Genomic DNA, 14,458 nt, shown 5'->3' with positions numbered 1-14,458 from the left:
TGGGCTTCCACTCACTGGCCACTTTATTAGAAACACCTACCCTGGGCTTCCACTCACTGGCCACTTTATTAGAAACACCTACCCTGGGCTTCCACTCACTGGCCACTTTATTAGAAACATCTACCCCTGGGCTTCCACTCACTGGCCACTTTATTAGAAACACCTACCCTGGGCTTCCACTCACTGGCCACTTTATTAGAAACACCTACCCTGGGCTTCCACTCACTGGCCACTTTATTAGAAACACCTACCCTGGGCTTCCACTCACTGGCCACTTTATTAGAAACACCCACCAGTGTGTGTGTGTGTGTGTGTGTGTGAGTGCGCTTGTGTGTGTCCATGTCCAACATCAGAGACAGTTCAGCCTTCAGCCCTAACAACCTCACTAACTGACCCAGTGTGAGGGCAGCTGCACCTCTGTCAAGATACCCAAACACTAAAATAAAACAGTGTCTGAGCTGCCTGAGAATGAGGAGGGGTCTTTTTATAACACACACACACATACACACACACACACACACACACACATTCGCACACACACACACACACATACACACACAGACCCTACTCACATTTACAGTCTCAGAGCCCATGGCTTTCTATAGCTGGCACCTGCTCTAGTGGTCAGGCCCGAGTGAGAGAGACAGACCGGTGGGCCGTGGTCAGCGAGCGAGCGAGTGTGTGTGTGTGAAAGAGAGAGAGTGTGTGCGTGTGTTAGGCGGCGGGGTTTTCCTGGTTTTGCCATGTCCGCCGGTCAGCAGCTCGATCCGGCGCTCACACACACTCGGCTGGAGAGGAAGAGCAGACTGCCGTTCAGGAAAAACAGCAGCAACAGAAATGGGTACTGTAGAGCAGTGTGTGTGTGTGTGTGTGTGTGTGTGTGTGTGTGTGTGTGTGTGTGTTTTTTTCTCTCGTTGTGGGGACTGAGGCGTGTTTTGGTGGTGTAATAGCAGCAGTATGACAGAGGACATGGTGGTGTTTATGAGAGCTCTAAACAATGAGCTATACATTATAGTTAGACCATTTAAAAAGCGTCGGTTGCCATGACTACAACACAGACAGCCCATAATTATTATGAATTATTATAGATGATGATGATGATGATGATGATGGTGGTAAAATAGTGAATAGAGAATCTCCACTAATCCAGGTCTCTTTAGGGACTACTTTCTGTAGCTGCACTACACCCTGCAGCATGTATCCCTCCACCATTTTAATGATCTGGTTCTAAAAGCAGGTTCTAGAGCCGAGCTCTTCTCAGAACTCTGGTAGAACCGTGTCTCAGGCATCAGGCAGCGTCTTCATCACCATTAGGTGAAGAACTTTCTGTGAGGAGCTTTTATTATTAGAGCTTCAGCTCCACTGTAGAACTCCAGCTCTGACTGGGGGAGCTTATCTAGAACCGAGTGTTCCACACCACACCCCCCCAAACCTCCACTCTGACTGACTCTGTTCACGTCTTGAACTTTTAATTATGTGGAGAATTTTTACCTCCCTCACTGCCCACAGTTTGATTGACGGTTCTGTGTTCTAGGTTCTAGGTTCTGTTTGGCTGTTAAAAAGTCGGAGTCCGCTCTTTCGGGACGTCCTAAGGGTTAATTAGGCAGCTACTGTGTCTGTGCCTTGACGAGGTGTGTGTGACCCACCACGTGAAAGCAGACACACACACACAGAGGGGCACTGTGGCCTTTATTGCATTAGAGGGGGCATCTAACACATGCTCCAGCTCAGCCCTCTCTCTCTCTCTCTCTCTCTCTCTCTCTCTCCACCTCTCTCGCTCCTCTCTCGCTCCTCTCTCTCCCTCTGACCCGCCCTCGCTCACGCCCTCTCTCTCTCTCTCCGCAGTCTCACAGCGCGATATGCAAGCCCAGCCGCTCACAGTGGAATAGCAGTGCCTCAGAAGAAGAACACAAGGTAGAGTCCCCTGTATGCTTGTTTTACACACACACACACACACACACACACACACACACACATAAATTAATACAGATGATCCAAAACATTATGACCGCTCAGGTCTGGAGAGCCTGATGCAAGGCAGTGAGGAACCCTCACTCAAGGTGTTCTGGACATCCCGAGAAGATCTTCCAGTGCGGCCTGTGCAAAAGTTTGGACACTCTAGTCGTCTTCTCATGATGACTGTTCAGTTCAGGGGAACTGTGGAGGTCAAGGTGAAATCTGGAAGACCAGGAAACCCCTCGGACCCCTCAAACCCACCGGTTCAGGCCGGTTCTGCTGAGTCAGCGAAGAGTGGTGGTGCACTGTTCTGCTGTGCAGCGTTGCTCATAGACATGCAGACATGCAGCACTACAGAGCATCTGCAGAAGACTCGTCTGTGCTGTGTCCCTACTGTCTGGGTGGTCCCAGAAACCCTGGGGGGGGGGGATTTTAGGAGTTTAGTTCTATATCATTAGAGCAGTGAATTGTATTTATTGGGGGTTTTCGTTGTCCATTGTCCTTACTGTCCCTTACCGCCTCACGTCCTCACCTATCCTGCGCTGAAGACTAACTAGCCATCTAGCCACTAGGCCACCGTGATCCGAGGAGCGCGGGGTCGAACCCCGGGTCATGCTGCTTGCCATCAGCAGCCGGAGTTAGAGGGAGCACAATTAGCCCTCCTGCTAAAGGGGTTGTTGGTCAGCACAGGCGTCTGTTAGCTGCTGTATCAGAGCTGCTACCCAGCGATGCAGCTGGAAAGCATGTGTCGGAGGAGACGTGGGCTGTTGTTGGGGGCTTTGCCAGTGGTGGGGGCAGTCCACATGGATTGGCCCTCCAAATACTCAAGTACCTACTCAGAACCGGTGGTTACGATGGATACTGTTATCCTACAATGCAGTGTGCAGTGCAGTGGCGAATGTTGGCATAGCAACGCTTCATCACTTCATCACATTTGATGAATCACTGAATCAGTTCCTAAAGAATCAAACCGTAAAAAGATTGTGTGTGCGTGTGTGTGTGTGTGTGTGTGTGTGTGTGTGTTTCAGGTTGCCAGGTCCCTCCAGATCCCCCGCTGCAGGCAGTGCGGGCAGTGCGGGCAGTGCGGGCAGCAGCAGCAGTAAAGCTCCGCCCTCGTCCTCGGCTCTGAACCGCAGGAGCCAGAGCTTCAACAGCATCGACAAAAACAGACCGCTGCAGTATGCCAGTGGAAATGAGAGAGGTAACACACACACACACACTTCTCAGCCAATACACACACACACACACACACACACACACACACACTATTTTCAATCCGAACTCCAAATACAAGCTGGAGGCCGCCCTGCAATGTTCCTGCTGTCCACTAGATGCCGCCACTGTCACATAAACGCAAACATCACACAGACCTGAAGTCAGCAGCAGCTCTGACCACACCCCTCTGACCTTCGACCAGTCAGGAGTTTCTGCTAGACAAGAGAGCCATCAGCAGATAAGATAAATGGACAAAAGTATTGGGACACCTGCTCATTGTTTCATTGTTTCTTCTGAAATCAAAGGGATTAAAAGGAGCTGGAGTAACTGTCTCTACTGTCCAGACAAGAAGATTTTCTACTAGATTTTGGAGCAGGAGCATTGCTGTGAGGATTTGATTGCATTCAGCAACAAGAGCGTTAGTGAGGTCAGGATGTTGGATGATGATCTCCACCCCACCTCATCCCAAAAGTACTGGATGGAGCTCCATCATTATTCCAGTTCAGTTCTGAGAGAAAAAAGAGGGAAAGGGCAGAGATACAGAACGTGTGTGTGTGTGTGTATGTGTGTGTGTGTGTGTGTGTGTGTGTGTGTGTGTGTGTCAATATGCAGCTATAAGTGATATTTCTCTTGCGGCAGAGGAAGAAGCTGGTGAGAAAAGGGGGTTGCTATAGTAACAGCAAGCTGACAGGCTGACCGTTGTATTCATATGAGTGTGAGTGTGTGTGAGTGTGTGTGTGTGTGTGTGTGTGTGTGTGTATAGTATGGAATGAATTAGTCTGAAACACTCGCGCACACCAGTAACACACTGCAATCACCAATGAAAGACTTTCACTCACATATAAAACACTCGCACAGACAGATGACACACTCGCGCACACCTGTGACACACTCGCGCACACCTGTGACACACTCGCGCACACCTGTGACACACTCTACCACTAACAAAACCCTCACACCTACAGTTAAAAACACATACACTCGCCAATTAAACTCTCGCGCACACTCGTGAAACACTCGTGCTCACCAAGAGTGAGTGAGTTCACCCTAAACGACCTGAGTGTGTGTGTGTGTGTGAGTGAGAGAGTGAGAGAGTGTGTGTGTGTGTGTGAGAGATTGAGTTATCTAGTCTGCTCTTATCTCTAAGTAAGGAGTTAATTTAACTGACACACACACACACACACACACACACACACACACACACACACTCACATCCACCACAGCCCTATTGACAGTCTGGCCACATTGACCTGATAAAGTCCCATCCTCTCTCTCTCTCTCTCTCTCTCTGTTTCTCTCTCTCTCTCTCTCTCTCTCTCTCTCTGTGTCTCTCTCTCTCAGATAAGAGTGATGAATGAATGAATCCATAAAGTGAATTAATAAGTGGGTGAATGAAAGGATGGAGGTATGGATGGAAGGATGGAATGGATGGAGGTATGGATGGATGGATGGAGGTATGAATGGATGGATGGAATGGATGGAGGTATGCATGGATGGATGGAAGGATGGAGGTATGAATGGATGGATGGAAGGATGGAGGTATGAATGGATGGATGGAAGGATGGAGGTATGAATGGATGGAGTTATGGATGGAAGGATAGAGGTATGGATGGAGGTATAAAAGGATGGAGGTATGGGTGGATGGATGGAATCAGTGAGAGTGAGTGGTCACTGAGTGGTCATGCCTCCTTTGTCGGTGCTTTCTCAGACGTGGGCGTCACTCTCAGCGTCCTGATTGGCTCAGCGCCGCTCACCACCCGTCAGCTCAGAGAGTGGGGTTAGCAGCACTGTCTGAAATTCCAGCAGATCAATCCGGGAGCCAATTTTCTGCCTGAGCGCCTCCCAGCATTCCCGCCCTGCCTGAGATCTCAGTGTGGAGAAACTGAGGAGCAGCAGACGACTAAACCCTGACTAAACCCCAAACCTCATCTCCTCTCATTTCCTCCTCTCCACTTCTCCACTCCCACCCAGTTCAACCTCCACCTTCCAAAATCACACACACACTATGTGCTGCCTGTGTTGTTGATGTAGTCCTGTAGAGGGGGCACCCGAGTGAGCAGCCCTAGACTCCACTTTACATTACGTTAAAATGATAGATGTACGAGAAGATGCTTTCATAATAAAAGGACAAAAGTATTGGGACACACCGCTGCACCAACAACAACAAGTCAGCTGGTGAAATTTCCTCCCTCCTAGATCTTCCTCCATCAGCTGTGAGTGGTGTTATTGTTGAACAGTGGAAGAGTTTAGGAGGAACAGCTCACAGAGAGCAGCTCAGCCACCGAGTGTCTGTCAGACCACGTAAAGTTACAGAGCGGGGTCAGGGCCGAGTGCTGAGCTCAGAGCAGAGTGCAGAAAAGCCTCCAACTGACTCAGTAACTGCAGCAGAGCTCCAGACCTGCTGCTGCTGCTGGTAGAGCTTAGAGCAAAGGGGGACCAGCTCCAGATTAACTCCATATTATTAGAAAAGGTCCTGTAGGTGGAATGTGGAGGTGTCCCAATACTTTTGTCCATATAGCATAGGTTTATCTTCATGGTGTGCCCACTATCTTCTTTTTTTTTTCAGAATCGGTGAAGTCCATACCTCTACCGGGCGGCATGAACGGCAGCACCAGCGGTCAGCAGCTGGCCTCGGCCATTCCCTCCCCAACAGCGGGTAAGGCCTGGCGCAGCAAGTCCATGAACATGAAGCACAGTGCAACCTCCTCCATGCTGGCCATCAGCCCCACTTCCTCTCCGCCTTCTCCGTCCGCTACCGAGCGTCCAAGGGCGTCGCTGACCGAAGCCTCCAAATCGGCACCCGGGAACCAGCGGTCCATGCTGGACAAGTTCCGCCTCATAAACCCACGTTCCGCGTCCAGGACTTCTCCTTCCATGGCCGAAATGGCTCTCCAAGAAGAGGACGATATGTCGGAATACGGAGACGAAGGGTCCTGTAGCCCCGTGCCGTCCCAAGGAACGCCCAAACAGCAGGGCAAGACCCCCGCGCCCTCTGCCTCGACCCAAAACAAGAGCACAGCCGCTGGTACTGCTAACACTGCTAACACTCACAGTAGCAGCTCCAGCACCAACAACAAGAACGCCTCGAAGGCTCTTCCTCAGCCCAAAGACAAGGAGGACAAGAGCAGAAGCAAAAGCAAAGCCAGCTCTCCTCCGAAAGAAGAGCCGGCCCCCGTAGACCCGGGCAAGAAGACCTCGAGAATCGCTAGTCTGATCCCTAAAGGAGGGAAGGCGCCGCCAGCCAAGAAAGAAAGCTCAATCCCCGCGTCCAGCGGCATCCCGAAGCCCGGCCTGAAGGCTCCGGCCGCTGCCTCGGCCGGCACCAAGCCGGGGGCGCCGGCGAAAGAGGGAGGCGAGAAGGCGAAGGGAGGGAAAGGAGGGCAGGCGTACTACATGCAGCGCCTGGAGGGCAGGAAGAGCAGCATGGTTTCCTCCACCAGCACGTCGGCTCTTTCCGGCTCGGCTGCTTCCACCGGAGGAGGAGGAGGGGTGCTGGGCGGCACCGGGGCGGTACAGCTACCCCAGCAACAGCAGCACAACCACCCCAACACGGCAACCGTCGCACCTTTTATATGCAGGTGAGGGTACACAAGGAAGCAGGCGCCACTGGCCGTCAGTCCCAGACGTTTAATATCCCAGAAGTGGATCAGCTCAAGTGGCTAACTAGTAGCATTATAGCTAATACAGTCAAAGGGGGATCAGCTCAAGTGGCTAACTAGTTGCATAATAGCTAATACAATCAAAGGGGGATCAGCTCGACTGGCTAACTAGTTGCATAATAGCTAATACAGTCAAAGGGGGATCAGCTCGACTGGCTAACCAGTAGCATTATAGCTAATACAATCAAAGGGGGATCAGCTCGACTGGCTAACTAGTTGCATAATAGCTAATACAATCAAAGAGGGATCAGCTCGACTGGCTAACTAGTTGCATAATAGCTAATACAGTCAAAGGGGGATCAGCTCGACTGGCTAACCAGTAGCATTATAGCTAATACAATCAAAGGGGGATCAGCTCGACTGGCTAACTAGTTGCATAATAGCTAATACAATCAAAGAGGGATCAGCTCGACTGGCTAACTAGTTGCATAATAGCTAATACAATCAAAGAGGGATCAGCTCGACTGGCTAACTAGTTGCATAATAGCTAATACAATCAAAGGGGGATCAGCTCGACTGGCTAACTAGTTGCATAATAGCTAATACAGTCAAAGGGGGATCAGCTCGACTGGCTAACCAGTAGCATTATAGCTAATACAATCAAAGGGGGATCAGCTCGACTGGCTAACTAGTTGCATAATAGCTAATACAGTCAAAGGGGGATCAGCTCGACTGGCTAACTAGTTGCATAATAGCTAATACAATCAAAGGGGGATCAGCTCGACTGGCTAACTAGTTGCATAATAGCTAATACAATCAAAGGGGGATCAGCTCGACTGGCTAACTAGTTGCATAATAGCTAATACAATCAAAGGGGGATCAGCTCGACTGGCTAACCAGTAGCATTATAGCTAATACAATCAAAGGGGATCAGCTCAACTGGCTAACTAGTTGCATAATAGCTAATACAATCAAAGGGGGATCAGCTCGACTGGCTAACCAGTAGCATTATAGCTAATACAATCAAAGGGGATCAGCTCAACTGGCTAACTAGTTGCATAATAGCTAATACAATCAAAGGGGGATCAGCTCAACTGGCTAACCAGTAGCATTATAGCTAATACAATCAAAGGGGGATCAGCTCGACTGGCTAACCAGTAGCATTATAGCTAATACAATCAAAGGGGATCAGCTCAACTGGCTAACTAGTTGCATAATAGCTAATACAATCAAAGGGGGATCAGCTCGACTGGCTAACTAGTTGCATAATAGCTAATACAATCAAAGGGGGATCAGCTCGACTGGCTAACTAGTTGCATAATAGCTAATACAATCAAAGGGGGATCAGCTCGACTGGCTAACCAGTAGCATTATAGCTAATACAATCAAAGGGGATCAGCTCAACTGGCTAACTAGTTGCATAATAGCTAATACAATCAAAGGGGGATCAGCTCGACTGGCTAACCAGTAGCATTATAGCTAATACAATCAAAGGGGATCAGCTCAACTGGCTAACTAGTTGCATAATAGCTAATACAATCAAAGGGGGATCAGCTCAACTGGCTAACCAGTAGCATTATAGCTAATACAATCAAAGGGGGATCAGCTCGACTGGCTAACCAGTAGCATTATAGCTAATACAATCAAAGGGGATCAGCTCAACTGGCTAACTAGTTGCATAATAGCTAATACAATCAAAGGGGATCAGCTCAACTGGCTAACCAGTAGCATTATAGCTAATACAATCAAAGGGGATCAGCTCAACTGGCTAACCAGTAGCATTATAGCTAATACAATCAAAGGGGGATCAGCTCGACTGGCTAACTAGTTGCATAATAGCTAATACAATCAAAGGGGGATCAGCTCGACTGGCTAACTAGTTGCATAATAGCTAATACAATCAAAGGGGGATCAGCTCGACTGGCTAACTAGTTGCATAATAGCTAATACAATCAAAGGGGATCAGCTCGACTGGCTAACCAGTAGCATTATAGCTAATAGAATCAAAGGGGGATCAGCTCGACTGGCTAACTAGTTGCATAATAGCTAATACAATCAAAGGGGGATCAGCTCGACTGGCTAACTAGTTGCATAATAGCTAATACAATCAAAGGGGATCAGCTCGAATGGCTAACTAGTTGCATAATAGCTAATACAATCAAAGGGGGATCAGCTCGACTGGCTAACTAGTTGCATAATAGCTAATACAATCAAAGGGGATCAGCTCGACTGGCTAACTAGTTGCATAATAGCTAATACAATCAAAGGGGGATCAGCTCGACTGGCTAACTAGTTGCATAATAGCTAATACAATCAAAGGGGGATCAGCTCGACTGGCTAACTAGTTGCATAATAGCTAATACAATCAAAGGGGGATCAGCTCGACTGGCTAACTAGTTGCATAATAGCTAATACAATCAAAGGGGATCAGCTCGACTGGCTAACTAGTTGCATAATAGCTAATACAATCAAAGGGGGATCAGCTCGACTGGCTAACTAGTTGCATAATAGCTAATACAATCAAAGGGGGATCAGCTCGACTGGCTAACTAGTTGCATAATAGCTAATACAATCAAAGGGGGATCAGCTCGACTGGCTAACTAGTTGCATAATAGCTAATACAATCAAAGGGGGATCAGCTCGACTGGCTAACTAGTTGCATTATAGCTAATACAATCAAAGGGGATCAGCTCAACTGTCTAACCAGTAGCATTATAGCTAATACAATCAAAGGGGATCAGCTCAACTGGCTAACCAGTAGCATTATAGCTAATACAATCAAAGGGGATCAGCTCAACTGGCTAACTAGTTGCGTAATAGCTAATACAATCAAAGGGGGATCAGCTCGACTGGCTAACCAGTAGCATTATAGCTAATACAATCAAAGGGGATCAGCTCAACTGGCTAACTAGTTGCGTAATAGCTAATACAATCAAAGGGGGATCAGCTCGACTGGCTAACCAGTAGCATTATAGCTAATACAATCAAAGGGGATCAGCTCAACTGGCTAACTAGTTGCGTAATAGCTAATACAATCAAAGGGGGATCAGCTCAACTGGCTAACTAGTTGCATAATAGCTAATACAATCAAAGGGGGATCAGCTCGACTGGCTAACTAGTTGCATTATAGCTAATACAATCAAAGGGGATCAGCTCAACTGGCTAACCAGTAGCATTATAGCTAATACAATCAAAGGGGATCAGCTCAACTGGCTAACTAGTTGCATAATAGCTAATACAATCAAAGGGGATCAGCTCGACTGGCTAACTAGTTGCATTATAGCTAATACAGTCAAAGGGGGATCAGCTCGACTGGCTAACCAGTAGCATTATAGCTAATACAATCAAAGGGGATCAGCTCAACTGGCTAACTAGTTGCGTAATAGCTAATACAATCAAAGGGGGATCAGCTCAACTGGCTAACTAGTTGCGTAATAGCTAATACAATCAAAGGGGGATCAGCTCAACTGGCTAACTAGTTGCGTAATAGCTAATACAATCAAAGGGGATCAGCTCAACTGGCTAACTAGTTGCGTAATAGCTAATACAATCAAAGGGGGATCAGCTCAACTGGCTAACTAGTTGCATAATAGCTAATACAATCAAAGGGGGATCAGCTCGACTGGCTAACTAGTTGCATTATAGCTAATACAATCAAAGGGGATCAGCTCAACTGGCTAACCAGTAGCATTATAGCTAATACAATCAAAGGGGATCAGCTCAACTGGCTAACTAGTTGCATAATAGCTAATACAATCAAAGGGGATCAGCTCGACTGGCTAACTAGTTGCATTATAGCTAATACAGTCAAAGGGGGATCAGCTCGACTGGCTAACCAGTAGCATAATAGCTAATACAATCAAAGGGGATCAGCTCGACTGGCTAACTAGTTGCATAATAGCTAATACAATCAAAGGGGATCAGCTCAACTGGCTAACTAGTTGCATTATAGCTAATACAATCAAAGGGGATCAGCTCAACTGGCTAACTAGTTGCGTAATAGCTAATACAATCAAAGGGGGATCAGCTCAACTGGCTAACTAGTTGCATAATAGCTAATACAATCAAAGGGGGATCAGCTCGACTGGCTAACTAGTTGCATTATAGCTAATACAATCAAAGGGGATCAGCTCAACTGGCTAACCAGTAGCATTATAGCTAATACAATCAAAGGGGATCAGCTCAACTGGCTAACTAGTTGCATAATAGCTAATACAATCAAAGGGGATCAGCTCGACTGGCTAACTAGTTGCATTATAGCTAATACAGTCAAAGGGGGATCAGCTCGACTGGCTAACCAGTAGCATAATAGCTAATACAATCAAAGGGGATCAGCTCGACTGGCTAACTAGTTGCATAATAGCTAATACAATCAAAGGGGATCAGCTCAACTGGCTAACTAGTTGCATTATAGCTAATACAATCAAAGGGGATCAGCTCAACTGGCTAACTAGTTGCATAATAGCTAATACAATCAAAGGGGATCAGCTCAACTGGCTAACGATGTTGGTATGGCTGGTGTCCCGTATTTGATAATGGCCTGTATGAACGTGGTATTTTAGCGTGTGTGTGTGTGTTGGGGGGGGGCGCGGGGGGGGGGGGCGGCTTATGGGGGTATGAGGGAGTGTTTAGACGCGGGTTCAGCTCAGAGATCTGGGTCTGGTGCTTTATTTTGGGTCGTGGAATCATTATTTTACTCCATTAAACAGCAACACACACTCTCAGTAATTATACTCAACAGGGAGGCCGAGAAGAGGTCCAGGTCTGCAGGAGGCCGGGAGTAATTAGCTTTCCGCTGGCGTCTCCACGCCGCTCCTCTGGGCTGGCGGAGAGAGGACGCTGTGCAAGCCATCAGTGTTAATCACCACTGCACACCAGTGCAGCCCCTCGCACTTTTACTCTCTGATCACTGCAGAGACCCCCAGCGCAAGCAGAGGAGACCGTACACTATACGGACAAAAGTATTGGGACGCCTGCTCGTTTACAGGGCATTAAACAGAGCTGATCCTGCTTCTAGACTTTCTACTAGATTCTGGAGCTGGAGCATTGCTGTGAGGATTTGATAGCATTCAGCGACAAGAGTGTTTGTGAGGTCAGGATGTTGGATGATGATCACCGCAACCTCACCTCATCCCGCCATCCATCCTTCCAGAGAACACTGCTCCACAGCTCAATGCTGGGGGGCTTTATATACACCCCTCTAGCCCACGCCAGGCATTAGACAAGCTGTGTGTGCATTTGCACATCTGTGTCAGCAAAGGGTGCAGCTTAAAGTAGCTGAATTCGTTCTTTAGAAGGGGTGTCCACAAACTTTTGGACAAATAGTGTAGCATGCAGAGAAAAAGAGAGAGAGAGAGAGAGAGAGAGAGTATATGAGGCTGTATTTGTTGTCTCGTCAGTAAGCCTGTGTGTGTGTATGTGTGTGTGTGTGTGTGTGTGTGTGTGTGTTTTCATTATTAGCTTTAATCCCCCTCTAGATTAAACAGCTTTCAGTTCCACACACCTACACACACTCGGCGAACTTAGCTTCTCGCACACACACACCTCTGTCTGGCCCAGTGCTAACAGGTTTATTATGCATGTGTAGATAATGCAGCACACACACACACACACACACACACACACACACACACACACACACTGCTCTCTGTGCTGAGTTATAATCCTCTGTTCACCTCCAGCTGGGCCACTGACTACCTGAACAGCGCTGCTCTGTAGAACAGTGGGTTCGGCCTCTGAATTTCTCTGATTGTTGTCCCGCCCCCAGCTGAACTAGAGATTCTGATTGGTTCAGCTGCTGAGTCCACAAACTTTTCATGATACTGTACTGTAGGTATTTTGATATACACTGAGGAGGCGGAGCTACAGTCTCTCATTAGTCTCTCATTAGGGTGAATATTAATAACTCTCTAAATGTAGGTATTGTGATATACACTGAGGAGGAGGAGCTACAGTCTCTCATTAAGGTGAATATTAATAACGCTCTAAATGTAGGTATTGTGATATACACTGAGGAGGCGGAGCTATAGTCTCTCATTAGGGTGAATATTAATAACGCTCTAAATGTAGGTATTGTGATATACACTGAGGAGGAGGAGCTACAGTCTCTCATTAGGGTGAATATTAATAACTCTCTAAATGTAGGTATTGTGATATACACTGAGGAGGAGGAGCTACAGTCTCTCATTAGGGTGAATATTAATAACGCTCTAAATGTAGGTATTGTGATATACACTGAGGAGGCGGAGCTACAGTCTCTCATTAGGGTGAATATTAATAACGCTCTAAATGTAGGTATTGTGATATACACTGAGGAGGAGGAGCTACAGTCTCTCATTAGGGTGAATATTAATAACGCTCTAAATGTAGGTATTGTGATATACACTGAGGAGGCGGAGCTACAGTCTCTGAATAGGGTGAATATTAATAACGCTCTAAATGTAGGTATTGTGATATACACTGAGGAGGAGGAGCTACAGTCTCTCATTAAGGTGAATATTAATAACGCTCTAAATGTAGGTATTGTGATATACACTGAGGAGGCGGAGCTATAGTCTCTCATTAGGGTGAATATTAATAACGCTCTAAATGTAGGTATTGTGATATACACTGAGGAGGAGGAGCTACAGTCTCTCATTAGGGTGAATATTAATAACTCTCTAAATGTGGTATTGTGATATACACTGAGGAGGAGGAGCTACAGTCTCTCATTAGGGTGAATATTAATAACTCTAAATGTAGGTATTGTGATATACACTGAGGAGGAGGAGCTACAGTCTCTCATTAGGGTGTATATTAATAACTCTCTAAATGTGGTATTGTGATATACACTGAGGAGGAGGAGCTACAGTCTCTCATTAGGGTGAATATTAATAACTCTAAATGTAGGTATTGTGATACACACTGAGGAGGAGGAGCTACAGTCTCTCATTAAGGTGAATATTAATAACGCTCTAAATGTAGGTATTGTGATATACACTGAGGAGGAGGAGCTACAGTCTCTCATTAGGGTGAATATTAATAACGCTCTAAATGTAGGTATTGTGATATACACTGAGGAGGAGGAGCTACAGTCTCTCATTAGGGTGAATATTAATAACTCTCTAAATGTGGTATTGTGATATACACTGAGGAGGAGGAGCTACAGTCTCTCATTAGGGTGAATATTAATAACTCTAAATGTAGGTATTGTGATATACACTGAGGAGGAGGAGCTACAGTCACTCATTAGGGTGAATATTAATAACGCTCTAAATGTAGGTATTGTGATATACACTGAGGAGGAGGAGCTACAGTCTCTCAGTAGGGTGAATATTAATAACGCTCTAAATGTAGGTATTGTGATATACACTGAGGAGGAGGAGCTACAGTCTCTCATTAGGGTGAATATTAATAACATGATTGTGGGCGGAGCCTGGAGTAGGTACTGTATGCCTTAACTCTCTCTCTCTCTCTCTCTCTCTCTCTCTCTCTCTCTCTCTCTCTCTCTCTCTCTGTAGGACGTACTCGGAGAATGACTGTACTGCAGTGATTGAGCCGTGCCTCAGTCCCACTAAAGAGCTCATCTACAGCAAAACAGCCAAGCAGTGCCTGGAGGAGATATCAGGTACGGTTAGGCACTGTATTTATATACACACACACTGTACACACACACACACACACACACACACACACCTCCTCTCCTACAG

At 46.9% G+C, this 14,458-nt stretch overlaps 1 protein-coding gene across 1 annotated transcript in view; it reads left to right on the top strand.

Moving 5' to 3' along the window:
• Positions 1 to 743: 743 nt before the first annotated feature.
• Positions 744 to 14,458, top strand: part of LOC140548872 (neuron navigator 3-like) — a gene marked incomplete at its 3' end in the record, with an annotated part of 27,899 nt that continues 14,184 nt past the window's right edge. Inside the window, exons 1-5 of the mRNA XM_072672054.1 lie at positions 744 to 841; positions 1,846 to 1,914; positions 2,985 to 3,157; positions 5,738 to 6,749; positions 14,270 to 14,376. Of these exons, the coding sequence (XP_072528155.1) occupies positions 744 to 841; positions 1,846 to 1,914; positions 2,985 to 3,157; positions 5,738 to 6,749; positions 14,270 to 14,376 (1,459 nt within the window). The remainder of the gene's footprint in view (positions 842 to 1,845; positions 1,915 to 2,984; positions 3,158 to 5,737; positions 6,750 to 14,269; positions 14,377 to 14,458) is intronic.

This window comes from Salminus brasiliensis, unplaced genomic scaffold (genome assembly GCF_030463535.1).
Source record: "Salminus brasiliensis unplaced genomic scaffold, fSalBra1.hap2 scaffold_150, whole genome shotgun sequence".
NCBI lineage: Eukaryota > Metazoa > Chordata > Actinopteri > Characiformes > Bryconidae > Salminus > Salminus brasiliensis.
Note: the sequence above shows the minus strand (reverse complement) of the source record. Positions and strands in the feature narration are given on the sequence as shown.